This window comes from Zalophus californianus, chromosome 9 (genome assembly GCF_009762305.2).
Source record: "Zalophus californianus isolate mZalCal1 chromosome 9, mZalCal1.pri.v2, whole genome shotgun sequence".
NCBI lineage: Eukaryota > Metazoa > Chordata > Mammalia > Carnivora > Otariidae > Zalophus > Zalophus californianus.
Genome location: NC_045603.1, coordinates 916,637 through 944,437, shown reverse-complemented (window position 1 = coordinate 944,437; position 27,801 = coordinate 916,637). Strand labels below are relative to the sequence as shown.

General features: G+C 58.5%; 1 protein-coding gene across 6 annotated transcripts in view; it reads right to left on the bottom strand.

The window, feature by feature from the left end:
- Nucleotides 1-3,770: 3,770 nt before the first annotated feature.
- The window catches only part of BRD1 (bromodomain containing 1), a 41,542-nt gene continuing 17,511 nt past the window's right edge, over nt 3,771-27,801 (bottom strand). For 2 of the 6 annotated variants that reach the window (XM_027592047.1, XM_027592046.1), the window contains exons 3-13: nt 27,597-27,753; nt 22,336-22,467; nt 21,777-21,905; nt 21,058-21,370; nt 18,949-19,209; nt 12,659-13,156; nt 6,414-6,549; nt 5,906-6,033; nt 5,336-5,445; nt 4,879-5,033; nt 3,771-4,027 (exon numbers count right to left, since the gene is read on the bottom strand). In XM_027592047.1, coding sequence (XP_027447848.1) covers nt 3,844-4,027; nt 4,879-5,033; nt 5,336-5,445; nt 5,906-6,033; nt 6,414-6,549; nt 12,659-13,156; nt 18,949-19,209; nt 21,058-21,370; nt 21,777-21,905; nt 22,336-22,467; nt 27,597-27,753 — 2,203 coding nt within the window. In that variant the 3' untranslated portion in view covers nt 3,771-3,843. Of the gene's footprint in view, nt 4,028-4,878; nt 5,034-5,335; nt 5,446-5,905; nt 6,034-6,413; nt 6,550-12,658; nt 13,157-18,948; nt 19,210-21,057; nt 21,371-21,776; nt 21,906-22,335; nt 22,468-27,596; nt 27,754-27,801 lie in introns of those variants that run through there. The other 4 variants (XM_027592048.1, XM_027592049.1, XM_027592051.1 and 1 more) reach the window with 4 other exon arrangements.

The following is a 27,801-nucleotide window of genomic DNA, read 5'->3' as shown; positions in this document are numbered from 1 at the left end:
TCCGTCTTTTGACACTATAACAGATTTGGGGGCCATGCATGCACAAACTTTTTAATTTTACATTGTTAAATATATTACTATTTTCTTTTATAGTTTCTGGAAATGCAGTCATATTTTAAAAGATCAACCCCACTCCATGGTTATAAATGATCATTTTGTGATTTTTTTCTGGAATTTTAATTATTTCACTTTGACCCATTTGAAATTTACCTTCTGTAAAGAAAAATAACTGGCCTTAAAAGGGTATAAATGTATGTTTCTATCACAAAAAGAAAACAAATCCTCAGGAAAGCCATGTGTGCCTACCAGAGACCCAGGTTCTCTCTATCCTACGGCTCTGCCATTCATGACCCAAAACAGCTGCTGCAGCTCCATCCACCACGTCCACATTCCGGCCAACAGAAAAGAAAACACAGCAGGAAAGAGCACTCCTCCTCCTTCGGAGGGCATTTCCCGGAAGTGACACTTCCCGTTACTTCCCATTGGTCCAGTCCCCGGGCCTCACCAGCTACAAGGGGGCCCGGGGGGACGCAGTCACAGTTCCAAAAGGCTTCCTTAAACAGAAAGAGAGAGTGGGGGGTGGGGAGGGTCAGTGGGGGTCTCGGGCCCAGGCACTACTGTGGTGTTGTGGGGAGGGGTGCAGGCTCCCGCCAAGGTGGAGGCCCCAGAGCTCGTGAATCTGGGGGGGGGGGGGAGGCCCTGGAGAGGGCCTGATCCAGGAAGGGACGCAGGGACCCCCGGTTGCCATGGGGAGGCCCTGAGCTCTGCCCACCGAGAGCAGGACTGAGGAGGCCTGGCCAGGGCGGCGGCAGGGGCGCAGGGGCCCTGAGCTGGGCCACGTGGTCAGCCTACACCGTCTCCGACACCAGTCAGAGGAGCCGGGCGGTGGTTCTGCTCCTCCGCACTCGGAGCAGAGCCTCGTCGCCTGACGCGGAGACGCCGAGTGGGTCCAGGCCTGAGTCCCCAGGCCCCGGTGCCCCCCCGGGGTCCACCGGGCAATCCAGAGACCACAGGATCCTGGCTCCGGATTACCTGCAGACGTAGCAGCAGAAGGCCAGCTGGACTCACCGGGAGCACGCGGTCGGCGCCTGCATCTGCCCCAGGCTGCCCAGCTCCAGCCTTCCAAGGGTCCCAATGCCGGAGCTGGGCCCTTGCATGCCCACCCCCCAGCCGCCCCCTCCCCGGGACTCCCCTGCACTCCAAAGCTGCCCCTTCGGCCCGCTCACCCAGAGGTCCTCGGGGACCTGCCCAGGCGGGGCCTGTCTCCACCGGGCAAGGGTGCAGGGCAGGCCCAGGACCCTGGGAGCGGAGTGAGGGCCCGGCAGGGGCTGAGCGCCTGGACACCCGCCTAAACCTAGAGCCAAAGGAGCCCTGAACACGGTGTCCTTGCCTTCACCTCCCTGCGTTTCAATCCATGAGACGCCCCAAATCACCCTGAAAAGCCACATACTCGTGGGTAGAAGGTGCCGCCCCACTGGGGACGTCTGCAGAGGGCAGAGCAAACTGACACCCCACACGGTGCACCCCTCTCACGTCACCTTAGTAACAAGGAAACCAACAGCTGATCCCAGGAGCAGGAGAGCCAGGGGGCCGACTCTCCGACACATTTTCTATGTCGTAGAACACCTCAAGAAAGAAGCCACAGCCCACGCGCGCCCAGGACCCCTTGGTGCTTGACCGAAGCAGGCAGTGGGCTCTACGAGGTCCCACAGGGGACCCCCCCCCCCCCCCGCCCTGGACAGCTGGGTTACCGCCGGCCCCGCCCAACCCCGGGTTTGGGCCAAAGCACAGCCATGTCCGGTGCGGGGCCAGCAGTGAGCACGGTGCTGAATGCGCTTCCCAGGAGCTGCCCCCAGAGATCAAGGGGGCCCAGTCCTCCGCCTGACCAACCACCCCGCCCACCTGGGATCGAGTCGGCTCCCCTCCCAGGTGGCTGAAATCCTAGGCAAACAGGGACCAGCTGTTCCCCCCTTCCGGTGGGTGCAGAGTGGACTGCCCCCAGGTGACCCAGCAGAGCCCCAAGGGGACAGCATGTACCAGCCCCAACGGGGGCCAGCAGGTGCCTCCCTGCCTGCATCTCCCTCTCACCTTTCTCAGACGCACCCCTGATCCCAGCCCTGAGCCCTAAGCCCTCGGGGGGCCAGCCTAGCTTCTAAAGAACCCCTGAGACCAGCCCCCCCCGGGGGGGGGGGAGGGTCCGGTGCGGGTGGGGTCTGGGGCAGGGCCGTGCGGGAGCCCTGCACCCCTGCAGCCTGTCCCGGGTGACTGGTAATGCCCTAGGAGGCACAAATCTGCTCCAGTGGACGCCACTAATGGAAAGCTCACTCTGCTCAGGCTCCAGCAGCACCTCCTTCCAACCTTCGGTGTGACCGTGACCGGGTGGGAGGTACCACCAGCAGTCACCCAGCGCCAGGAGGAGGGCTGCCAGGTAGGTGCCCCAGCCGGAGGCCCGCGTGCAAACCCAGCTCCTCGCCCGGCCCGAGCCTGCGCCTGGCCCACAGCGGCACCCCCACCACCAGCAGGCCCTCCGCAAGGGCGGGCACTCCTGGCAGAAACACGGCACATACAAAGCGTCTCTCAGACACAGGACAAGCTATCAAAGGAAGACGTTTTATTTTCAAGTTTCTATGGAGATGTTACAAACAATGGAGACTGAAGGGAGAAAAAAAACATTTAAAAAATTTTAAAACTACCAGTTTGAAATAAAAATATGATTAGGTAAAATAATAAATAATGCCATCCCATGACAACTTTAAGATGAAGGCATGTCGAGTGCCTCGATGAGCCGGTGGGGACAGGCTGCCGCGAGCCCGCCCAGTGCCCCAGTGAGGGAGGAATGAAGTGGCCACACCGTCCAAATCTTGACTTTATTTTTTAATATAAAAACCGCATTTTTGGAAACCCACCCTACCTTTTCCCCTAACATAATGCTTTACCTCTTAAAAATAAAAATAAAGTACTAATTCTATATACATCACATGTACCATACAAAAATGTATCCAAAGTTTCTATTGCTACCAAAGTGTTCTAAATTAAAACAAGTTACAGAAAGCCCCTCATTGTAAACAAAAGATTACAAGTTACAAAATCAAAGAACACACAGCCAGAGTCATTTACACAACCAACACATCCGGCTCCCAAAGCAAGTTGAATTTTTATGTGCCTGTATAAAAATGCATATCAATATACTTCTGCAAATTTATTTTTCATTATAAAGCAAATGAATACACTTTCTACAATAAATAATCCGCTGGGAGGCACACCCGTGGAAGGCCAGGGCGGACAGGCGGAGGCTGGAGGCGGGCGAGGACGGTGAGGACAGCGACACCCAGAGGACGCGCCCGCCCCGGCCTCACGGGGGCGGCGGAGTGTTTTTGGTGATTCGCAAGTGATGTACACAGCATAAATTTATTCTCCACCTCTTTCCACAAAGTACCATCAAAATAATGTCATTTTCTTTCTTAAAATACACATTTGTCATCGTAAATTTACATCCCGTCTTATTAAATAGTGGTACTCCGTGTAAAGAGTATGATTTACAAAATTATTAAACATTCAAAAGTCTTTAAAAAAAAGCTACAGATCAATGAAAGTGACGTGAGCAGCACCCTCCGGCCTGACCTGCGGGAGGCACAGACGAGTTCGGAAGACGCACCCACGCCGTTCACAGAGCGCCCAGACGGGGATGGTTTCACAGAGAACTTGGAAATAAAACCTGCCCTCCCCAGGGGAGGAAGAACGAAAGAACCAGGCCTAGAAATCAGAATAAGTTAAGTCTGGAACAATATACACGCATGTACAGCTTATCCACACTATGGACAAGGCCACGGGAAGGCGGACAGGTCAGTCGATGTCACTGAGGTCGCTGGTGGGCTCCCCGTGCACGCGGCTCAGGTGGCTCATGGCACGGTCGAAGGCGACCCTCACAGCCTTCCTGATGCTGGAGTTCCGCCCCTCCATCATCTTCAGTTTGTCTATGGTCTCGTCCATGCCCAGGGGGACCATTTTGGACTTGGGGAGCCATTGCCTTTTTGAGAAAGAAAAGAGGGGAACAGTAAGAACTGGCCGCACGACCACCCAGCGGCTCCAAGACCCCCGGCCGGCAGGGCCATGCAGCAGCCACCAGCGCTCAGCTCCAGGGCCAGCCCCATCAGCCAGCCCTGACCAGCCTCGGGGCTAAGGACCCGGGGGCACGGCCCGACCCTCCTGCCGACCCTGGGAGGGGCTGGGGGCTCCGGGAAGGTGTGAAAATCAAGTCGTCACCACATCTCCTCCACAACACTTCCCAAGGGGCCACCGCATCCTGGAGGCTGGCGGGAGACAGGCACAACCCACCAGCCTTCCACGCCTTTCCTGAGTGGCCAGGGGCACACTCGCACCTTCATGGGCATACAGCCTCGCACAGCGAGTTGGGGAGGACAGGGCCACGCCAGGAGGGGAGGGCAGGCGGACCGAGCTGTGGGGCGGCCGACCAGCTCTCGGACTGGACAAGGCGGGCACGTGCCTCCACCAGGTCTGCCCACGACCAGGTCACGGCGAGGAGAGAGGAGTGGTCATGGCTGCCACACAGCATGGCACACAAACCCAGGCCAGCTGCACCCCCTCGGCCAGGCCTGCACAGCCACTCAGCGCCAAGGAGCACTTCACCGGCACAGGGAGCTTTCGGTATGGACACCGCCAACGTGCACCTCGTGAGCACTCAGGGAGAGAGCACGGGAACCGAGCAACGTCAGGGGGGTCTGGGAACCCAGAGCACCACGTGGACCCACAGGGCCTGGTCAGCCGGCCGCGCAACCCCCAGCAGGACCCAGGAGCACAGAGCCGGCCCAACAGCAAGCCCAAGGCCAGTCCCTGTGCAGCCTGGGCACCTGCACTCACCAGCTTCTCTTGTTGTCAAAGAAGAGAACGAGGAACAGCTTCTCATCAGCCTTGGTCTGCATGTGCTCGCCTATCTTCAGCACGTCCAGCGGCGGGGCTGGGATGGTGACCCCGTTGTGGTGGCCAGGCACACGTGGCATCTTAGGGTCAATGATCTGTCAAGGGAGGACACGTGCAGGTCATGTCTGAGGGCCCATCTGCCACGCCCCCGGAACACTCTCCTCGGGCTCCAACTTGAGGCGGCTTTTGAAGGAACGCTCACCCTGACACCCTGCACACACGTCCCTCGGCAGGCGCTCACAGGACACCCGTCCCGACAAAGGCAGCAGATGGCCCCCAGACTCAAGGCACAGGGCCACACTGCTCAGTACCCTGGCTCCCCAAGGGGTAGCCCCATGGACCCCCACAATGCACAGACCAGGGTCGTGGCCCCACAGCCCACTACCCCGAGGCTCACCAGGGCCGGATAGGAGGGGTAGCCACTGCACTTGGCCCACACGACTTTCAGAGGCTCGAGAACAGAGGCTGCAGCGTCCGTTGAAATCCACATGCTGTTCTGACCAACCTCTGGGCAGAGAAAGGAAGGACGCAGTGAGTCATCAGGAGGGCAGGGTGCCGAGCACGTCTGAGGCGACCCCTGCAGGAGCCCCAGCGAGAGCTACTCCCACCTGACCCCAAGCCCGGCCTGGCCAGCACCGGCCCAGCGGATTCCTCACACTCCGCGAGATGCTGAAATGTGGGGAACCGACAGGACTCTAGTCCCACATCTGGCTGCAAAGGACAGAGGAGCGGGCGGCCTCCAGAGTCTCACGAACAGCAAACATTTGGAACTGAGTATTCCACACAAAAAATGATAAAGCGCAGGACAAAGCCATCCCTGCCGTTCCCACAGCACCCCTTCCCGTTGAGTGGCAGCCGTCCGGTCTGCGGGGAGCTCTCACGGACACGCTGGCAGGGAGGCCAGCTCGGCCCCGCCGGTAGAGCGGGCATCCACGTCATGGCCCGCGGAGAACGGGGCTGGACTCACCTGCGGCGATCCTGGCCGCCTTGGCATAGTTCCCGTTCTCGATGCAGGAGATCAGCTCGCTGCGGTCCTCCAGCGTGTGCCTGCGCACCAGGGCGGGCTTGCCCCGGCCACACTTGGGCGCGCTAAAACTTCAGGAGGAAAAGCAAAGCTGTGTCAGAAAGCGCTCCTTCCCCTCCGCTCCGTCTGCAGCCCAAGCCGGGCCCCGCAGAAGCCACACGGGGCAGACCGCACCCGACAAGCCAGGGCGTGCAGGGCCCCCAGTTAGAAAGGGGTCTCCGTAGGGCAGACGGGCAGGAGGCCTGCACCTGCCACCCTTCCAATCAGGGCATGACTTTGGGGGGAAAAGATAAACAGTTACGTTTCCCATTTCTGGTGAAACTCTACGAGGCAGATAAAGAGAACCCAGGAAAGGGCCCCTGAAGAGCAGGACACACGCACCCCCGGTGGGCAGGGTGGCAGGGACAGGGCAGGTGGGCGCGGGGCGGCAATCAAGCAGGGCTGTGCCCACCTCGAGTCGCAGAGCGGGCTGCTGCTGGAAGAGATGCTGGACTCCGAGGCGCAGCGTCGTCGGGGTGCGGCTCTCCTCCCCGGGGCGCCACCCAGCTCCTGCTCGCTCCGTGCGCCCCCAAAGCCATTGGTGAGACCTACAACACAGGCACACAGGTGCCTCAGGCCCACGTGCCGGGGGCCACGCTGCACAAGAGCGCTCCCCGTCCGAGGCCGCACAGCGTCGGGTCTGCCCCGTGCCCCCTGCCCCCGCAGCGCAGACAACACAGGACAGGCGGGGCACCTTCCGAGGCCAGAGCGCACTGGTCGGAACAAGGTTCTCCAAAGAGCAAGAATGTCTGCATAGGCTCCACGAAGGCAAAGCCAAGAGCATCCAGTTCTTCCTCCTTCCCAGATCAAAGGACTCTGCACTCAGGACGAGCCCCTGCCATGGGGGACGAACCGTGTCCGGAGGAGGCCCCTCACCACCACCACGAACAGGTTCACACACAGGAGCTTCGATGGGAATGGCAAGTCGAAGGAAACACGTGCACCTCAAAAACACTCGAGACATGAAAGCAGAAAATGCGCCCTCTTGAACCCCGACCACCCCGTGCCCCGCAGCGCCAGAACTCACCGGGGAAGCTACCCCTCCTGGTTCTCAAACCATCTATGTAACTGAACAAGACACAATTCATCCAGAATCATGGCAACTCTAAAAAGCCAAACCACTGCCCCCCCCAACCCCACCCCGAAGAGCCCAACACCAGAACAGGATGGGGGGCAAAGGAGGGTGACCAGGGGTGCAACGGCTGGAGGGTCGCGCACATTTTTTTTTCCCAAAAAGAATCTCATTCCCATGCTTAAAAAACGTTAAACCCAGTTCTTTAGAAGTTTTTTGGGGGTGGCCAGATTACAGGGTTTTCTCATCTGCTTTACACACTTTGTATGTTCTCAGCGGCAAAGACACATGTTAAGTGAGCGCAGTGAACTGACCGTGCTGGCGGCTAAGAAATAAACGCGCACGCAGCGGGCGAGCTTTGCTGCTTCAGGAACGGACCACAGCAACTCGTTTTCCTGAAGTAAATTCATCAGACATCCTGCTCCTTTTCTGTGGACTCAGCACCACAGGCTCTCAAGAGAAACGTAGTATTTTTCCCTGCGGATCTAACCCACGTGGACCAGCGGCAACCGCAGTTGACTGGGGATGCTATGCTCGTTGATGGCATTTGGACATTTGTAGCCCACAAAGTACAGCAGCCGAGCAGAGGCCACGGGGCCGGGAGCCAGCTCCAGCCACGCTCACCAGCGGGTCAGGGGAACCGGGAAGAGTAAAGCAACGCCCAGGGTCCCCCCAGGAGCTGCAGAAGGCAACAGAGAGACCCCAACTCAGAGACAACCCGCCCCACCCAGGCACAAAGACAGAAGGACGGGGCCACAGTCCCACAGGCGCACAACCAGCATCCGACAGCAGCAAGGCCACGGAGCCACTGCCGACACCCTCGGAAGAAGCCCCAGCACATCACCCGACTGCCCCCGTGGCAACAGTCTAAGCAACAAGGACGTGCAGCCACAAAGCTGCTCTGCACAGGATCAACTTGGAGCTGGGGCCTGCTGACCCTGGATGGCCTCACTGGGCACCTGACAACCTTGACGTCCAGGCGCTGTCATCACTTCTGCCTGTGCCCTTCCCTGCAGAGCTGGAGCAGGCCGACCCGGGCAGGCGTGCGAGGCACCTGGGAAGAGCTCAGCCAGGGCCCCTCCCTGTCCACAACAGGCTCGGAGAAGCAAGAGAAGGCGCCAGTTCCAGGCCCCAGCCAAGGGCAGACTAAGGCCCGGCGCCTGTGCGGGAGCATCCGGGGAGGAAGGGGACCTGGCACCCGTGTTCCCAAAACATGGCACGAGGCTTCCCTTGCGACCAGGAAGGCAGCACCGAGGGCATCTGCACCTGGTGCTCGGCAAGAACCACCTGAAGCCATGTTCCCCCATGAGACGCTAGGGGAGGAAAGGTGAGGCTCCGTCTGAGAAAGGAGAGCGTGAGCATGGCTTCCTCCACCTCCTGGAGAACTGAGAGGACGTGCGTGTCCACAGCGCCTGGTCACACACACCGTTCATCTGTTACCCAAGAAACGTCACCAAACAGGTGCTAACTAGCAGGCACCACAGACGAGCCCAGCAAGAGAAGGCTGCTGGGGCCAGAGGAGGGCCCCCCGTGCCGCCCAGCCCTCCCCAACGTCCTCGAGGTGGCCAGTGGCCAGGGCACCAGCCTGGGCACTCACCACCTCTCTGCCCCCACCCCGGCCCACAGGCTGCCTGTGCAGACAGACGCTTCCTGCCAGCCAGCTGCAGCTCAGGGAGTCCACGGCCCCGCCCTGGACAGCCCACAAGGAAACCCAGGTTCTGGGGGTCCGTGCAGAGAGGGGCCCGCGAGCCATTTGCACAGGATATCCATACGGCCCCTGAGCCCCTGGCCGAAACCAAGTCCACACACCAACTTTTAGCAAACTACTTCAGAAAAAAATAATTTTTTCAACGCTGAACATCAAGTCAGTGTGCTACAAGACACGAAAGACACAGGGGCCCCGTGGGAAAGGCCGGTGCCCTCCAACACGAGAGCCGCGCTCTCCCCCAGAGCCTCTGTGCCGCGGCCCCGTCCCACCTCACGAGGACCTCCTCTGCCCCCACAGGCACGACACCTCAAGCCAAGAGGTGCCTGGCCCAGCCACTCCCCACCCCATCGAGGCCTTCCTGGGGCACACCTGGGCCACGTGGGGAGGGGGTGTCCCAAGGGGCCTCCAGAGACGGCCGGTCAACAGTGTCAGAGCAAAGTCCTCAAGAAAGCTTCCTGAAGCCGCGCGCTCCACGGGGAACAGCTCACCCCCGCCAGGCGGCAAGAAGACCCTGGTCCCCCCCGCCGCCCCGGGTGGTGAGGCCCACACCTGTCACACCGTCGCTGCTCCTTAAGGAACCTCCTGACTGGTGCCCGGCAAGAGGCAGAGAAGAAGGGTGGGCCGCGCTCACCGCCGTCCACCATGGGCCACGTGGTGTGGACACCAGTGCTCAGCCTGCCACCACCCAGGCTGCTGCCTGGCTCCCCAAACATGACGATCCAGGGCTGCACTCAGCCTCTTGAAGAGCTAGGGCCACCCGTTCTTTTGTTTATACATTTTTATTTGTGCTAGGCGATGGAACTGCATTTTTTGTGTGTGCATTGTTCAACCTTTTCATAAAAACACAGCAAGTGAAATCCCAACCACCCTGCTTTTGCCTAGACCGGCTCCTCGAAGCAGTGGCAGGGGGCAGGGAGGCCCCCACCGGGTGCATGCAGCAGGCATTCAGCACGGTGCGCAGAGACAGAGCCGCCTGGCTCGCTCAGGACTCCCCAGGGCCGGCTGGCAGGAAGGGACACACAAGGGGAGAAGGGAGACCACGGAGAAACCCCGGAAAGAAAGATGCTGACAAGCAAGGGGAGGCATCCGTGTTCACACGTCTTCCGGCTGTGCCGCACCCCGCGCCTGACCCAGGACAGTTCTGTGCCTGCTGAAAGCAGTCCACGTAAGTCATCTGTGGGGGCCGCGGACTCTCTGCGCCACCTGGCTCTAAAGCTGCCCTCGGCATCGTTCACACCTACCCACGGGGTCAGGATGGGCTGAGGAGGCATCCTGCCAGCAGCAGCCAGCTCAAGGAGGGGCACCGGGCGGCTCTCCAGCACCTATGCCGTTCCTCCCGTGGGCATCTGGCTCGGACTTACAGAAGGGGGTGGGCGGGGTGGGGCCCGTGTCCTCCACGTGGGCTTTGTGTTTTTGTTTGGAAGATGAATGAACGGATGCTTCTAGCGTCCTCCACAACAATTACATGAAACACAAGGATGCTGTGATCTTTCTGCACTCCAGAACCACCGCTTAGCAGAGCTCCCGTCCAAGTTGAGTAAGAGAAAACAATTAGGATCCAAAGAGCGAGCTACCCAGCATGTTAGTAGTTAAACTGAGAACCTGGAAAACAGCAAAAAAGCCATTTAGTCTGACTATGGGCGCCGCCAGACCAGCCTCCGCCCTGAGCAGCCTGAGGACACACACGACTCCCTGTCTCTCTGTCTCTGTGTCTCTGTGTCTGTCTCTGGTTCTGTGCGTCTGTCTCTGTCTCACACACACACGCACGCGCGCACGCGATGCACACGCAGCAGGAGTCTCAAGAGCAGAGACCAGGAGCACAGAGGTTCCGGCCCAGCTGTTTGTTATGGAAACAGACGAGCGTCGCAGAAAGGAGGAAGCGAGAAGACAGAGCGTGGGCTCCAGGTGGCGTGGCACCGGGAAGAGCAGGCTCAAGGGCTCTAACCCCGGCCCACTGGCACTTCCCACAGCTTGCGAGCAGGGAGGGCCCCCAGGGGCCGAGTGTCTCCAAATGAACGGGTCTGTTTTCACTCTAACTTGGAAATCTTGCAGTGTGCGGTGGGACGCCAGAAAACCCCTACAAGGCAGAGCACACAGATGAATCTTTGGAAAAAGTGGAAGGCTCAGAATAGTTCAAGTCGTCAGATGGCGAAGACCGCCCCTCGGAGTGAGCAATCCAGGGCATGCAGAGAGCACCAGGAGGCTGAGGTGAAGTGGAGCCAGAAATGGGAGCCGGGACGGGCAGCAGGAGGCGGCGCAGCCCTCCGCCTGAGTGCTGAGCAGATCCTAGTGCTACTCAGACTCCCGGGCCGCTCAGGACAGCGTTAGGACTCATCATGCATCCACTGTATCTACTGCCACTCTGGAACAAGAAAGCAAACACCCCCATGTCAGTCAGGTTCCTCCAGACGCACACCGCGGCCCGCTCACAGAAGCTCCTGCAGGACTCCGTCAGCACCAGAAACCTGCAAGACCCTCCACTCGGCTGCACACAAGTGGGGGGGGGGGGACATCATTTCCTACAAGGGCAAGGGTGCCCGAGGCCCCTAAAAGCGTGGCCACCAGGCTGCTGGTGGAGTCTCCCCGAAGGTGGGAGGCCCAGGGGCGGCATCGGCTACAGCACGACCCACCTGGCCGGGTGAGGGCCCCCGCCGGGCCCCAGGGACCCCCTCCTCCGACACCAGCTTTGCGGTGCACCAGTGCCGCGTGGGCCCCTGGCCAGCGCTGCCCTGCACCCGCGCCTCGCTCGGAGGCTCTGGCTCGGGGCCTGGAGCCTTGAACAACGTCCAAGCAGCTATGCCCACGGCACGACACGCTCTGGCTCACTCCTCGTGCGGTGACCGGACCTCGGGGCACGCACACAACACGCACAGTCTTTCCCGAAGCCTGGCTAAGACAGACCGCAGTGCAGTCTGGGGAGACGCGCAAGCGCTGAGACGCGCTCCGTCTACAGCCTATGAACCCCCCGCGCAGCTTCACGTTACTCGGAAACAAAAAAGAGGCTTTAACCCATCAAAGTAGAAGCACGAGAACAAAGAATTTCTATAAAACTAAGTGACGGTACACAAGTTTTCCAGACGTTAAAAGAACATGCAGAAGAACTTATCCGGGCAACACAAGGAACCGCGCGTTGGCTGCGGGGCAGGGAGCGCACGCCGGCGAGAAGGCCGCCCTGCCGAAACGCGCTCCCGGGTGTCCCCGGGGCAGCCGCCGCCCCAGGCCTCCACCCGCGGCGAGAACCCGGGGGACGCACACGTCCGACCGCACCACCAGGAGGAGGTGCCAGAGGCACAGCCATCGCTGGGCGAACCGGGAACGACGCGCAGTCGTGCTCGTCTGGCGGCTCTCACCGGGAGCTGAGAAACAGGCGGCCGCCCGCAAGCCCCGCTCGGCGCGAACTCCGCCACGACGCTGCGGCGGCCCCAACGCGAGCTCGGGAGCCTCCAGGACAGGCCCGGAGTGAGCGACGGGCAGGCGCTGGCGTTACTTCGGCAGCTCCCGGGCAGGAAGTCACCTCAGCACCACAGCCAGAGCCACACGGGACAGCGAGGGAGCGTCACAATGCTCTCAATCAACGGCGCCATGCGGCCCCGCAGCCCCGAGGCAGGCCCCCTCCGCGCCCCGGGCCCGCGCCGCCGGGCGGGCTCCCGGAGCCGGACGCGGCCGCTCACGTGCCACCCGCGGAGCGCGACGCAGCGCCCGCGCAACACGACCCCGCCAGGCCGGCCCAGCCCCCGGCGCCCTGCGATGGCGCCACCTCCAAAGGAACGCCGCGGCGGCCCCCGGACCGTCCTCTGGCAACCGCGGCTGGGCCGGCGCCCGGCACCTCCGCCGACAGCCCTGGAGGAGAGAGAACGCGGCGCCGCGTGGCATTTACCTGTGTCCAGGCGCTTTCCCGGGGACCCCTCCTCCACCTCCGAGTCGCCGCAGGTGCTCCGCGACCTTTTTCTTGGCTGCAGAAGAGTCTCCAACCTCGGAAGGACTACAGACAAAAAGGTTTTGGTCCCTAGCTGAGGAGAAGTTGGCTGGGTTTCAGTGTTCTTGGCAGACTTTGGGGGGCTTACACTTTTCGATTTGCAGAAGAGAACAGAAGTGCGTCTGTTTACATCGCTTGCTGGCTCCGCCACCGCGGAGGCCGCCGCCGCCGGCGCATCGCCACTACTGGCGAGGGTGGGCTCTGCAGGGTGTCCGATTACCAGTGCGCTCTGAGTGCAAGTGCTATGTGATTCATTATCAAATGTGACTCTTTTGAATAGTTTACTCTGCTCTGGGTTGAGTTCTACTGGTTTGAGGGTTGGTGGTTCTGAATTAGTCTCCGAGTTTGAAGGAAGAGGTAATGCATCTGATGGTTCAAGTTTAGGGGGAGATTTATCTCCTGAAAAAATTATAAATAAAGTGATTTTTGAAAACTGATAATTATAAAATCTATTATAAAACTTACTATAAATGTGAAGTCCACCAAAATACTAATTCAATTAAGGAAACAAAGCATCACACATACTGTCTGCAAGCAGTGAGGGGCCGCAGCAGCCCGGGCCCGGGGCCGTCGGGGACACTGTGTGCACTTCCCTAACACCAAAAACTGAGGTGGCCTGGCGCCCGGGCTCCAGGTGCACAGGTGTATCAAGTTACTCTCTGAAAACGACTGTCGAGGATTTCCTCCACATTCGCCAATATTAACACATCATTCCAGTTCATGACAATGTCTGCAATCAACCATTCACTTACCTTGAGGAAGAAAAATATTTCACATAACTAGGGGGGCTAACCGGGCATTCCCACACAGCCCTGACCTGGGCCATACGGTCAGCAAGCAGGACACGAGCACGTAAACCTGACTTCTGACCAGGGTGTTCTAGGTTGATGGTAAGGCCCATCTGATGAGTGGCAGGTGGCTGTGAATGTCTCACGGGAGCAGGAAAACCTCCCACTCGGTTCTCCACCACCCTCTATGCCACGCCCTGAAATGTTATAATGTAGATTCTTTCTCTCGAATCTGACTTTAAAAATAAAAAGTCTTTGGAAGAAGACTATCTTTGCCTCATCTAAAAGGCTTCTTAAAACTATTAACATAAAAACGACCTCTGAAGACCCACGGAACAGAGCTTTATCCCAATGCCCAGAGAGGAGGTCCTCCAGGGACCAAGCGGGCTGGTCGTGCAAGGGTGCAGCCCTCGGGGACAAGCCACTGCTTTGGGCTACATGTGATATAAAAAAAAGAATAACAATTGAAATGACCCTAAGTGGTATATAAATCCTCACTGAGTACAGTTCTTATTTTATTAAATCTGCAAACTGCCCCAAAACCGCGTAAAAAGACCTAAGAAGGTAGTATTTTAACTCCGGTCGTTTTGAAAGTGGAAAGCTGCATAGCTCCTGGGTCCCACTTACATCTCAGAGCAAATGTCCTGAGAATTCTCCCTAAGGAAGATGAGAAGGAGCCAAGCAAGGCTCAAGCCGCCCAACCGGCGGTGGCTCCGCTCGTCCCAGACACAGCCCTGCTTGGCAATGTTGGCAATGCCCCTCGAAGCTGGACACAACACGTCACAGGGGACCCAAACCCTGAGGGAGGGTTTCCTCAGCAGAGGCCACATGAGCGTCTGCGGCAGAGAGGACACAAGTCCTCCCGTGCCCACGCCCCCCGCCACGGCTGCACCACTGCCTGAGTGGACCGTCCAGCATCCGTGACGCGGAAACACCGAACCACGAACCACACTGACTGACACGGGGCAGAGTTCTTCCTGCCCGTCCCTTCAAGTCCCTAACGGGTTTAGGAAAATAACATTCACAAACCACCCAGGGAGACTGAGCAAATGAAAACTGGAGAGCATGAAGAGCTGCTGCTGCTGCTGCTGCTGGGAGGTTTTTCCAAGAACACCGAGGCCGAGCAGGCACTCGCATCCGCAGCCCGCGTGTAAGCAACCACCGCTTCCCCGAGCATGGGCCTCAGTTCGCCACCTGCCTCTTGTCCCCGCCTCTGGCCTCTCCCTCGGGCCCCCACGCCGGGCTCCCATCCTGACCACTGCACCAGGAGTCCTGCCCCAATCCCTGCGGCCAGCGTGGGGTCGCAGCCATGGCCAGCGGTCCGCCTCCCGCTTAGCCAGGTGGGCCTCAGCAACACCAGGCAGTGGCCACTAGAGCCCGAGGGAGCCACTCCCTCCAAGGCTCTCCTGAGCCTCCTCCTCACATGCCCTGTCCACGCTCCCACCTCAGACTCCTGTCCTGGCTCAGCCCCCCAAGCCTGCCCATCCCTGTCTGGGCAGCCAGCTGCCAAGGCGCCCACATCTCTGGCCAGGTACACAAGGCCCCGGACCCCCAAGGTCCACACACACCTTCTCCTACATTTCATGCTCAGTCCACAGAGGGCTTTCTCCTGCCCTCACATCCCTCAAGGGGAACAAAGGTGAAGACGTCATCAGAGGGGCCTCCCCAACCCCTCCTTTTACCCAAAGGCGGCCTGTGGCACAGCCGCAACCGCTCTGCCTGTCCAACACCCCCACTCTGCGGTCGGCCTGGGCAGCTCACTGGAAGCACTTCTGAGGTATGACGGGGCGGGGGGATGGGGGCTACTCAGGTGACCAGGTGCAAACCACCGCCACCACCAGCTGCCACACCACAGGGGTTGCTGGAACCCTGGGCCTCGCTCTCCTCATCCATAAGAAGAGAAAAGAGCGGGGCGCCTGGGTGGCTCAGTCGTTGAGCGTCTGCCTTCGGCTCAGGTCATGATCCCAGGGTCCTGGGATCGAGCCCCGCATCGGGCTCCCTGCTCAGCAGAGAGAAGCTTCTCCCTCTCCCACTCCCCCTGCTTGTGTTCCCTTTCTCGCTGTGTCTCTCTCTGTCAAATAAATAAAATCTTTAAAAAAAAAAAAAGGAGAGAAAAGAGTGCCTCTGCCTCTCGGTGAACCCGGTGGCTGTGCCACTGTGCCCGTCAGCCAGCAGCCCCCACTGCCCGGCCCTTCAGGGCAGGTGTGCCCAGTCAGGGCCCTGAGCTGAGACCACACTAGAACTTAACACACAAACGTGAACGTTCTTGTGAAAAGTCACTAGCTGCTAACAATCATGTCATTTAAGTGCATATGAGAAATGCTCTATTACATCAAAGTCCAAAATTCCACTCCCTCACAAGAGCAACACGGTTCTCCGTACAGGATCTGAAACTAGCTCCTCTAGAAAATCCAAAGAGGCAGTTCTGTCTGCAGATCAGCCACTCGCCAACTACACCGACTGAATGCGTCCACAGCAAAGCCACAGAGGAAGAACTTGGGCAGGCTCCAGCACGAGGCATCGGCCTCCTGTGACCCCCCGAATGCACGCTGTCTTACCACCCCTGCCTCAGCTTCCTCCTCACAATCCTCGAAGGAGAAAACAACACCTATGCACACTGCAGACTAGGGTACCTTTTATAAACAAGAAACGTGACAGACAGGGTCCTCTCCCGCTCCAACGGGACCAGCCAAACCACAGCTCTCGGCTGCACTGGACTACAGCAGGCCTAAGGGGGCCACGGCGGGGGTCGGGGGGGGGGGGCATGAGGTAGCCTGAGGGAGAGTGAGGGAGTGGCCTGAGGGAGCCTGGGGGGGGTGCATGAGGTGGCCTGAGGGGGCCTGAGAAAGCCTGGGAGGCCGAGGGAGACTGAGGGAGCGGGGGGGTGCCTGAGGAAGGCTGAGGGAGCCTGGGGGTGGGGGCCGAGGGAGTGGCCTGAGGGAAAGACAAAGGCATGGTCCTGAAACACGAGAACAGAGCTCCAAGCACAACCTAAATCCCAGGGACTGGACGGGAGACGCCTGGCCAATGACTCGGTGACGGCACCCTGCACCCTGCCGGCCCACGGCTCGCCGTTCTCACAAAGCCACCTGTCTTCATGACTCTGCCCCCAATCAGTCAACTGGGACCAAACTTCGGGTAGAAGCAGAGACTAAGCTCTCTGAGAACGCCAGCAGACAAGGACGGATACACCGGGCACCTGCAGGCAGCTGTGACTGGGTCACCCAGCCCCGCACGTCAGCCCGGAGAACCCCCGGAGCACTGCAGACAGAGCAAAGACAGGAGCACTGGCCCCAACCACAGGGGTGAAGGGCCACCATCAGAGCAACACCCCGGGGTCTCCCTTCAGAGGAGGCGCGTCGGCGGGGCCGACCCAACCGTAACCCCTGTTCAGTTCCAAAAGAGACAGCGTGCTGAGAGGTAAGGATCACGTGGCAGTCAGGCGTCCTCAGCTTTCAGAAGATTCTTGGCCCTTGTCCTGCAAGAAGGATCACGAGCTCCCCTTTCTTCGCTAGCTCCTGGCTGTCTTTGTCAACCTTCATGAGACGACACCCCACCCCCCACCTGGAGGTCCCGCTGCTGCCTCAGGGCCTCCCTGAAGGCTGCCTTCACCTCCCCTGCGCCACTCCCACCAGCTGCCAGCGAAAGGCCCTCTCCATGTGGATTCCAGGCCATCTTTGGTCAGACCTCCCTGCTGTCTTCATTCCAAATGACCCCAGCGCCTCAGAACAGCACCTGTGGGCTGGAGTGGGGGGTGTCCGCCTGGCGGGGAACCTGAGCTGCAAGAAGGCTGGGATGACTGGGGAAGGACACTGCGTCCAGACAAGCCCCCGGCCCAGCCCCCATCGACGACGGTCAACGACTGGTTCACAAGCTTTCCCCAAACTCCCTCTTTTTGGAGCAGATAACGTACAAAGAGTGGTTTTCCCACAAAGAGAAAAAGATCAGCTCAGCCAGAGTGTCGGCTCAGGCAGCGGGAGGGGACTGGACCAGACAAAGGTGTGCCTCCCACTCCAGGCCTAACAGCTGGGGCCACCCTGGACCCCAAGGGCCATGAAGGTGCAAACAGGGGGCAGCCAGCATCAGAGCCTGTAAGAGCAGGTGCTCTCTAGAACAAACTGCCCAGGGGCGCCTGGTGGCTCAGTCAGTTGAGCGTCCAACTCCTGATTTCGGCTCAGGTCATGATCTCAGGGTAGTGAAATCGAGCCCCATGTGGGGCTCTGTGCTGGGCGTGGAGCCTGCTTGAGACCCTCTCCCTCCCTCACTCAAAAATAAATAAATAAAATAAAAATAAAGAACACCAAAACTGTCCTTCCTTCCCCACTGAAGCCTCTCCTCTCTTCCTATCACCCAAAAGGGAGGTTGTTCTAGAGTCTGCATCTCACACTAGGGAAGCCTAGTCAGAGACACCGTGAACTGAACGAGGAAAAGCTGCACAAACAATTCTGAGTTGTACGCACAGGAGGTCACTTCCCATAAGAAAGGCTCAAGGGCTGTAGCTCTTGTCTCCAGCAGCAGGAACCACACGAGCAGTGACACAGGAGGACTGGGCTGGCTGCACCGCCGAGCACCCACACAGGGAACACGGCAGGGCTGCCACGCTGATACGGATGCCCACAACGAGTTACTACTCTTACTGTTCTAATGTGGACGTGCCGGGAAAAAACGCAGACTACGAGGCAGACTGCCGGCAGTGTGGTGGGGAGGAGTCCTTCTCTTCCGTGAAACTACGATGTGTGGACTCTCTACCAAAACTAAGAGAGCCATCTTCTACCAGGTTCTCTGGGCTCCAACAACTGGGCTACAGTGCCCCCCCGACAGTCCGTGTCCCGAGCACAAGGCCCGCCACCTGCAGCCACCAGCAGTTTCCGTTAGCACTGGGCTTCCCTGGGGTTCCCTCGGGGCGGGTGGGTTTCCTCTCCTCATTGACTTTCTACGCACAGAAACGTACTCGATGCCCAGCTCCTCTCCCAGACACGCACCCCAGGAAAAGTCACCAGCTCTCGCTGCTGTGCAGGTAACGTGTCGGGACGCCCAGGAGGCAGCTCCACATCAGATCCCTGCTCCCTGGTGACAGCTGTGTCACCGGCCACCCTTCGGACATCAGAGAGGAGCATTCACGTGACGGGGGCATCCCAGCCCTTTCGAGAGCTGATGTGACCAGCAAAAACCATCCCTCTTGTCCCATAAGCCACGTCTACTGGACGGTGAACGAGGTCTAAACCACGCTTTTTAAACAGTGTTTCAAGAACTTGAGAAATAAAGTCTTATCCTGTGTCTAAAACTTTGTGACTGTTTAAGTGCCACGATGCAGCAGGGACGGCACCCCACTGTGACAGGAAACAAAAGCCCAGTGGGGGCTCCAAGGGGGTCAGTTAGGACCGACACTCAGCACGTGCTTACCTTCCTCCCCCGTCTCCTGCCCCAGCTGAGCACCTTCCTCTTCAAAGCTTCCAATACCTGATTCCGCAGGCGGGGGCTGGCTGTGCTGCTGGCTCAGTTTGTTTCGAAGGACAGCAATCTCCTTTCTCAGGAGCTTGGCCCGCTTGCTCCGAGACCCACTGGACTTCATGGCGCACGTGAGGTCCAGCTTGTCTAGCAGCTCTCGCAGCTGCTCCTCCAGGACCATGTGGGCCCTGTTGGCCGGGTTCAGCAACCTGTCCACTGGAGTCAAAGGACACTTTGTCAGTCATCTACCACGCTGCCCCCGAGACCACCTCACTGGCATCGGCCCTGCCCGCGGGAGCCCCAAATGCCCTCCACGCTCACTGCAAACCCACGACGGGCCGCTGCCACAGGGAGACACACTTTCACCCAGTGGGCGTCAGGACGCGCCTGCAGGGAAGTTTCTACGTCCACGGCGGGCCGGCCAGGCGCACGGGGACACGGTGCACTGAGGCAGGGCTAGCGCCTCTCCTTGTGTGCACCTGAACCAAGCCCCTCAGTGAGGACCAGTGGCCAGGCCAGAAGGCGGCACAACAGGACAACCCCCAAGGGAGGCACGCTCCACTGGCCACATGCACGGGGCCACCTATACAGACAGGGCCTCAGGTCTGAGCCGGTCTCCAGACGCAGGGCACTGTGTGGCTTTACTAAAACTGAGCCACACGACGCGCAGATCATTCTCAACTTCAGGCATATTTACTATAAAAAACCCTAGCAACTTTCACTTAAGCAAAACAACAAAATTTATAAAACCCAAGTTACCTGAAATTAGTGAAAGGTGGCTAAGAAAGAAACAGCTCTTTCAAACTAAGACAAAACCAGGAGTGAGAGAGATAGGAGAGAAGGTGGAAAGAGACAGAAACCACAGCACAACCACCAGGAGCGAGTGACACCTTCCTCCAGAAACAAGCGTTTACTAAAAGCATCTGTGCTTTTCACAAAGGAGGGAGACATTAGTATCACAAACTAAGAATGCTTAAAACCTAACGGCCTGGCTTACATCCATACTGTCTCTAACAAAATTTCACAAATAACAGCCTCAAAAACGTGCAAATAAACAAAATTGTGTCATTTGAAGGCCCCTCAGATCTTTACCCTTTAAGCAGATGAGGGACAGCTCTGTGTGCACCACCCACCAAGAGGCAGGCCACGGGCCTTGGCACAGCATGGACGAAGGCAGCCAGGGGCCATGCGGACTGAGTGGGGAGGGAAGGAGGAGCACCCGCTGCCCAGAACATGTGCTCCGCTGGCTCCGCCATCTCCCCGCACAAACACGGAAAAAATTAATTAAGACTGCTCATCCTTGAGTTTATCCCTAGTGAAAACGTGGCTGCTGGACTTTACGGAGGAGGCCCCACAGCGACCCATTTGCCCATGTCCTCAAAGCCCACAAGCCCCTTCCTGTTCCAGGGAGGCTGCATGGTGGCCAGAGCGTCGTGGCCAGGGCAAGGCACAGGGAAGGCAGCCCCCACCCGTCTCCAAGGACAGGAACAAGCGAACAGATCTCTGTGCCCCAGATGAGAGGCACGTGGTGGCACTCGGACGGCTGCAAGGCCAGAGTCCGGGGGGGGGGGGGGGGGCTGGCCACACGCCCACTCCTGGGGCCTTCCCTCAGCCACAAGACATCATTGGAAGTGGATTAAGACCCACCCAGAATGTAGCCACCAACTAAACTGCTTCTTGGTCTGTATCATTCAGACCCAGGCTGTCCCCTACGGGGCCACTGCTCACGTGTTGTCTCCAATGGGTCCCTGAAACACGCCTGGTCTGAACAGAAATGTGCTAGGGGTATAAAATACATGCTGCATGGCAAAGAAAAATTAAAAAAACAATGGAAAACATAATCAGTAATTTTTACGGTGATTATGTGTTAAAAGCACAGTATGTTAGGAGTGCTGAGTTAAAGATAACGTCTTTAAAGTAAATTTCTTCTCTTTCTTCATGAGACTACCGGAAAACGTACGGTCACACATGCGGCTCGTGTTCTAGTCCCACTGGGCCATGCGGACGAGGTCTGCGGGCTAGAGCGTGCTCCCACCTGGGCCTGTGCTCGGGGCTGGTGCTTACCGTCGTCCCAGGAGAAAGGCCGCCGGGGGGCCGCAGCAGGCCGCTCAGGCAGGTGCATCCCCGAGGCCTCCTCGAAGCCGATGCTGTCCGCCTGGCGCCTGGCCTGCCTCAGAACGACACCGCCCTGATCGCGCAGCCTCACGGCGGCTCTATAAAACACCGTGTCCTTGGCGTTGTACTTCATGCAGTTATCTACAATGAGATTAAAATCCTCCTCAAACTCAGTGAGGTGTCTATACCCTTGAGCTTCTAACCGTTTCCTCATTGTGGCAAAGTCCATGGGATGTTTAATGTGATCCAAATAATCTGGTACCTAATTTCAGGGAGGAAAAATAAGCATTTACAAACAAAGGACTCTTATTCGTTCTATATAACCCCATACACCCGCTACTTAACGAATGAGACGCGCCACACGCACACCCCACATCCTGCCGGGGGCCCCTCTGACTCAAACTCCTTAAAGCGAACACACAGCAACTGGTGCACTCCTCTGTGCACTCAGCCGTCCACGGACAGCTTCTCTCTAAGAGGGAACTCTGGCCTCTCATTTCCACTACTTTACAGTGAAATCTATCACTTTTACAACTTAAAAGGAAACGTGTTAAATAAAAATGAAACACTAGGAGACAAGTGATTGCACCCCTGTAACTAGTGAACGGTTACTACTTAAGTAGCAGAGTGAGCCCCGTCCCAAGCGAGCCGAGCGTGTGAACACTCACCTCCTTCAGGCTCACCGGCTGGGCAAATATCCGAGCCGGGTCCTTCTCCTGCAGCTGGTCGAGGACAGAGCGCAGCAGCACCGTGAGCGGGGTCAGCCGCAGCTCCAGGGCCATCTGCTCCACCTTCACCTGCAGGACATGGCACCTGGCTGTAATGCTCACCAGCGAACCTCTTGGAAAGGCTGCACTCCTGCCCGCCCGCGCCACCCACAGCCCCTCCAAGTGCCCGCGTCAAATGCTCTGGCACACTCCGTCTCAGCTGCTACCCCACCACTGCCCAGCGCCTCTCTCCACGCACCACACACGTGGCACCCCCTGCAAACGCCCACCACGTGCCGGCCACGCTCCCCTGCATGGCGCCCCCAGCCTCCTTCAAGACAAAGGTCAACGTCCCCCCTCGTCCTGCTGCCCGTGACCCTGGCCCTGGGGGGAGGGGGGAGGACAGGGGGAAAGGCGGGGGCAAGGTCCGCAGGTGCAGCCGGGTGCAGGCGCCCACGGGGGAAGCCCACGCAGGGTACCACCCCGCCCTCGGGATGCCCCAAGGGGCGCGGAGCCTCACCTGCTCTCGCTTGAGCTTTTCCCGCTTGCGCAGGAGCTCAATCAGCAGACGCGCGCGCTCCAGGTCGTGCCGTAGTCGCTGCCAGTACTTTAGCTTCTCTTTGGCAGCTTGAATCTCCTCGTCGTTTTCTCTCTGACAAGAGGAATCCAGAGTCAGACAAAGAGCCACTCGAACCCAGAGCCACCCGCAGAAGCCCAGCCAGGGCGCCGACCAGCAGGGCCGAGGAGGCCCAGAGCAGACGTCCGCGTGCACGGACTCGCCCCGCGGGCTTGCTACGACGTCGGCATGCTCCGGACCCAAAGTGCGGGACAGCCATGCACCACGCACAAGCTCAGGGACTGGCGTCTTGACCCCGGCACAGGAGGAGCTCAGGTGAACGGGGCACTGTCGCAGGCCTCAGCCTCCCCTCCTGGACACCGGGAATGGATGAAGCAGCCCGGGGAGGAAACACCAGGGACACGCCCACACCCAGGGGCTCTGAAATCGGCACGCTTGGGGTCACCACTTGAGTGCCTCCTCCTTCCTTGGCAAAACACACGTGCCGCTGACCTCAACACAGCCCTTGACTGACCCACTTCCATTCTGGCGTTTTCAAAAATAAACATGCCATATGCAGAGAGCAAGCAGATGGTGGCCCCCTCCCAATGCACCTCGGACCGTGACGCAGGAAGAGCTGCTCTGTCCATGACAGAGACACCGCTGAGCAGCCGAGGACGTCCCCACACGACGGCCAGAGAGACCTTCCCAGCATGGGGCAGCACACGAACTCCAGGAAATCACAACCCAAGGTCCCCCCATGCTGGCGCGGCATCTGGACAGCCCCACAAAGGCCAGAGCCGGGAGCTGAGCACCCCCTGGGTCTGCACAGCGGCTGAAGCCCCTCTGCCCAACCATAGTTCCTGGGGCAGACCCAGTGCAGACGGTGGAGGATGCAGCAGTCGGGGCGCTCTTTCCCCTGCCCCTGAACCCCAACTCCGCTGGGATGCTCACATCTGTCCCCGTGCAGTCTTCCAACACGTGCCCGGGCCTCCTGATCACAGCAGCCCAGGACGCCTACTGCAAGTGCATGCGCACATGACCCTGGACCCAGAGAAAGTCCCCACCTCTGGTGGCTTTACCTCACCGTTCTGCAGACACACACCTACAGCCTCGGGCAAGGCACTCACCGTCCAATTCCGGGACATACACCACACGCGTCAGATCCCCCTCTCTCTCTCTGGACGGCTCTGCCCCTAAGGTTTCCAGCCCACTGTACCCAGACAGAGCTGAAAACAGCACACCCGCCAGGCAGGGCCCCACCCCCAGGCACCCCTCACTCCCTGTGTCTCAATGCTGAGTACCTGGCAGGTGACAACTGCCGAGATTTGACCCTGTCGCTGTACACATATGGGGCTGTGACACAGTGCCCTCACTTCGAGGTCTGCGGGCAGAGTCACTGGCAAGGCTACCAAGATCCGCCCCCCCAGCTATCAAAGGGATGGGAAGGCTGGGCCAGGGCCCCCGCTCCAGGCTCTCCCACTCCGCCAATGCCAATCAAAAGAGCTTGTGTTAACGGTATTTAAAAATCTCAGGCACTGGGGTGCCCAGCTGGCTCAGTCGACTCCTGATCTGAGGGTCGTGAGTTCGAGCCCCACAGCGGGCGTGGAGCCTACTTTAAAAAAAAAAAAAAAGAAACAAAATTATCAAAGTCTCAGACAGTAAGTAGGCGTTAACAGTGACATCAGCTGCGTAAACATGGCCAATCAATACATTAAACAATAGATTTAGAAAACCAAATCACCCCAAAGCATCTGAAAATCCCCTTGTCCACTGGTTTGAATAAACACTCCGAAAACATCAACCAAAAGGACACCGAGCCTGGCAATTCCACGAAGCTGAAGGTGGTAGGTGCCCCCCACCGGCCGTGCTGCCCACAGTGCTCACGCTCCTGGCTGGAAGACAGCGTGCACGGCCATGGAGGGTCCCCTGCAGGGCAGGACCCGACTCTGACGCTTCAGCAGCTTCATCAAGGCAAAAGGCCTGAGTTTCCTGACTCTGCTGTTCAGAGAGCTTTATTTCCTCCATGAAAACCTACCCGGGAAGACTCCATGAAGTGAAAGAAAAGAAAAGTGGTTTCCGGTACCGAAAAGCTATCAGAAAAGAGAATTTTAAAAGACCATGCTTACACCTTCCACCTGGAAAACAGGAAGATGCTGGAGGGAGGGGACAGGGCAGGCCAGCCCGAGGAGGTGAGGACCCCAGCACATCCACCCGAGTCCCAGGACACTACCAAGGACTTAAGGCCCCAAGAGGCAGTGCTCCCTGCCCCTAAAAAGCAGGACACATGGAGGGGCCCAGCCCTGGGGCTGAACCTCACGCCCACAGCAGCAGCAGGGTGGATGCAACAAGCTCAGCCCCAGCACAGCAGGGTGACCGTGTTGTCCTAAAGCCAGCAGAGAGGACACAGAGATGCCATCAGAGGGAAGCATCGCAGCACTCGCCCACTGACCCTCACCCCAACCAGGGTCTGAGGATGGTGGAGGACGGGCTCTGGAGACGGTGCCATGAAGGCCCCAGGAAGGTGCCCACAGGGACCCTGCGCTCGAGGCCAGACCAAAAGAGCTGAGCCAACTCCTCCAAGACCACTGTGCACAGCAGCATCCAGTAGCGTCAACCCGAGGGCCTGGCACCCGAGGCGCCTTGTCTGCCTGGAGGTGGGGGACCTCACTCTCAGACCAGCTGGTCCCGCCTGTCTGTGTGTCTGTCTCCCCACCAGAAGGTCAGCCATGGGAGGGAAGGGCTGCACCTGACCTCTTCCACAGCCTGGCCCAGAGTGGGCACCCAGAAACACAGAGAAACGAGTCAAGTTAAACCCTAACATCAAAAATGTCCCAATTTTCCAAAAACACATGAACATCACACCAAGCCCACATGTTCCATGTGGAACATTACTGTTTTGGACCCCGCAAAGTCGTCAGCACCTACAGCGTGAAGCAGGAAAGGGCAGTCTGGGTGCAGTCCTTCCAGAGAGCGACTCCGGCGCGCCTATGCAGGCCACACAGGGGACTTCCAACAACCACATCACTGACTTGCCCTGCAGGAATTCACCCCGCAGGTCACCCCAGGTGTACACCAGAACACCCACATCCAAGCTGTACAGACAGACTCAAGTCCAGGCAATCCCTTCTGCCGAGGACACGGCTCATGTTCCCGTCCCTGCACAGGTATTCTGCATGTGGCAGCCCCAGGGTGGTCGCTCCCACTGGCCCACGTGTCCCATGGGCACAAAGCCCGGACAGGAGACACCAACACCATTCCCAAAGGGGAGGAGGGATGAACAGGCAGCTCATCACTGAAGCAGACATCGCTAACAAAGACCTCCAGTGGGATGTGGTTTAGCATGGGTTCTGAGGCCCCAGACCCAAGTGTGTGCAGAATGCACATGGCCCCCAGGGTGGGCAGTATGCACACCACACAAGGGATATATCCACACGAGTCCGCAGCCCCAACGCACCTTGGGACATTCAAGCAGCCTGGCCTCAGGTGTGTATGCATCCAGCGTCACCAAGACCTCAGACTAAGTGAGCCCCCTTCACTATACTGGAATACTCCACCCAGCAGCCCCCGGCCCAGCAACCTTGGACATCTAGGGGATGTGACTCAGATAGTGCTGAGGGCACCAGGCACTTGGCGTGGACCACCGGGGGGAGGGTCGGCCCAATCACTGAACCCTCAGAGGGGCATCGGCTCCAAGAAGCATGCCCTTCCTTTCCCAGAGATGGAAAAGGGTCAAAGGCAACCCCACAGAGGTCCAGAATCTTTGGTTTCTCCGTGGCTTTCAAAAAGTATAAAAAAGATGTTAAAACCCACGGAAATATTTAACTGAGTATTTAAATGTGTTAATACCTTGCCTCTTTTTGTCACCACAGAATCAAATAAGTTAAGATGAAGAGTTCCCCAGGAATGGCACCATCATCCAGGGCGGGGGCAATGAGAGAGGGTCACACTCGACCTGGGTTTCGAGCTGTGACCAAGGAGGAGGGACAGCAGAGACAGGAGCTACCTCTGCCGGTGAATGGGGTGAATGGAGTGTCAATTCACTCCACAATCACACACTCGCCTAGGCCGTCACTCTGCCGGCGCTGGGAGGGTGGTAACATGAGGGATGGATACGCGCCTGGCACAGCCAAGCCGCCTCCAGGGAGCTGCGGCCCAAGCCCAGAACACCACGGACAGGGTGACTCCACCCCCACAGAAGCCCACCAACCAGGAACCTGGTGGATCCAGGGAGCACAGCCTCCAGCCGCATCTGAAGAGTGTGCCCTCCGACACACTCAGCCCCCTGGCGACTCAAGGTTCGAGAGCGAGCGAGCGAGAGCAGAGCCTTTAAGACAACAGCAGCACAGCAGCCAGGCGGCGACCCAACATGGACTCATGGGAAGGACAGTTTCTGCCGTGCGCCCAGCGTGGCAGACAAAGAGCAACAAGAGGACTCCACTCTCTGCCGTGTCCTCCGGGCTTCCTAGCCTGAGCAGGTGGCCTGCCCGACAACAGTCACGGACACAGCTCCCCTACAAAGCTGCCCACTCCCCACAACAATAAAGGGTACTAATCAAGAATTTAGGGCAATGTCCCGAAGAACCATTTTTGTCTTCCATTTATGTTTGTGACATCTCATGGAGCCAATTTCTTACTTTCTAAATCCCTTCTTCCAGAACCACATCACACACTCAGATGGTTCTACAAAACCAGATGTACCAGGACACAAGAGCTTGTTTGGTTTTGTTCTTTTAAAAGCAAATCCCGTTTCCTCGCATGCATCTGGGCTCCCATCTCCCTCCCGCCCCACTGTGGTCAACGTGCAGTGGGCCTTCAGAGCAAGGCCCTGGAAACAAACCACTCCTTGCACGTTTGAAAACCCAAAATCCCAGCCCAGCCCACAGACCCACGTCTTAGGAGCCCAAGTCTCACCTCCTGCTGCTCCCTCCCCCGGCATGCCCACCCCACATGGCCAGTTTGGTAACAACTTCCCTGGGCATCCCCAACACGTGCAGAAACATCAGGTGGCACAGACAGATGAGAGTCGCCCACACAACCCACAGCTTACACAGCCTGGGACAGACACAGGTCTCGCACGCCTTGCACCGGACCAGATGGGGGCTTGCAGACCAGAGCCTGGGGCCTGACGGGTTGGCAGCACGTGCAGCCTACAGCGGCAGGTGCTGCTCCTGGGAGTCGCCAGGCCGGCCCAGTGTGTCGGGAGAGCAGGAGACGCCACGTACCTGCTGCGAGCTCCTCTGGGACTGCAGGCTGGACTGGAGTCGCCGCAGCAGGGGGGCGCCATTCCTCGACAGCCTTTTGAGCAGCCAGTAGCTGTGGGCTCTCTCAACAAACTGCTTCTTCCGCTGGATGGCCACCTGATTCGCAATCCTATTTAATCTAAAACACGAAAAAACTCAGAGTTTAGCTTTAAAGGAGAACGTGAAC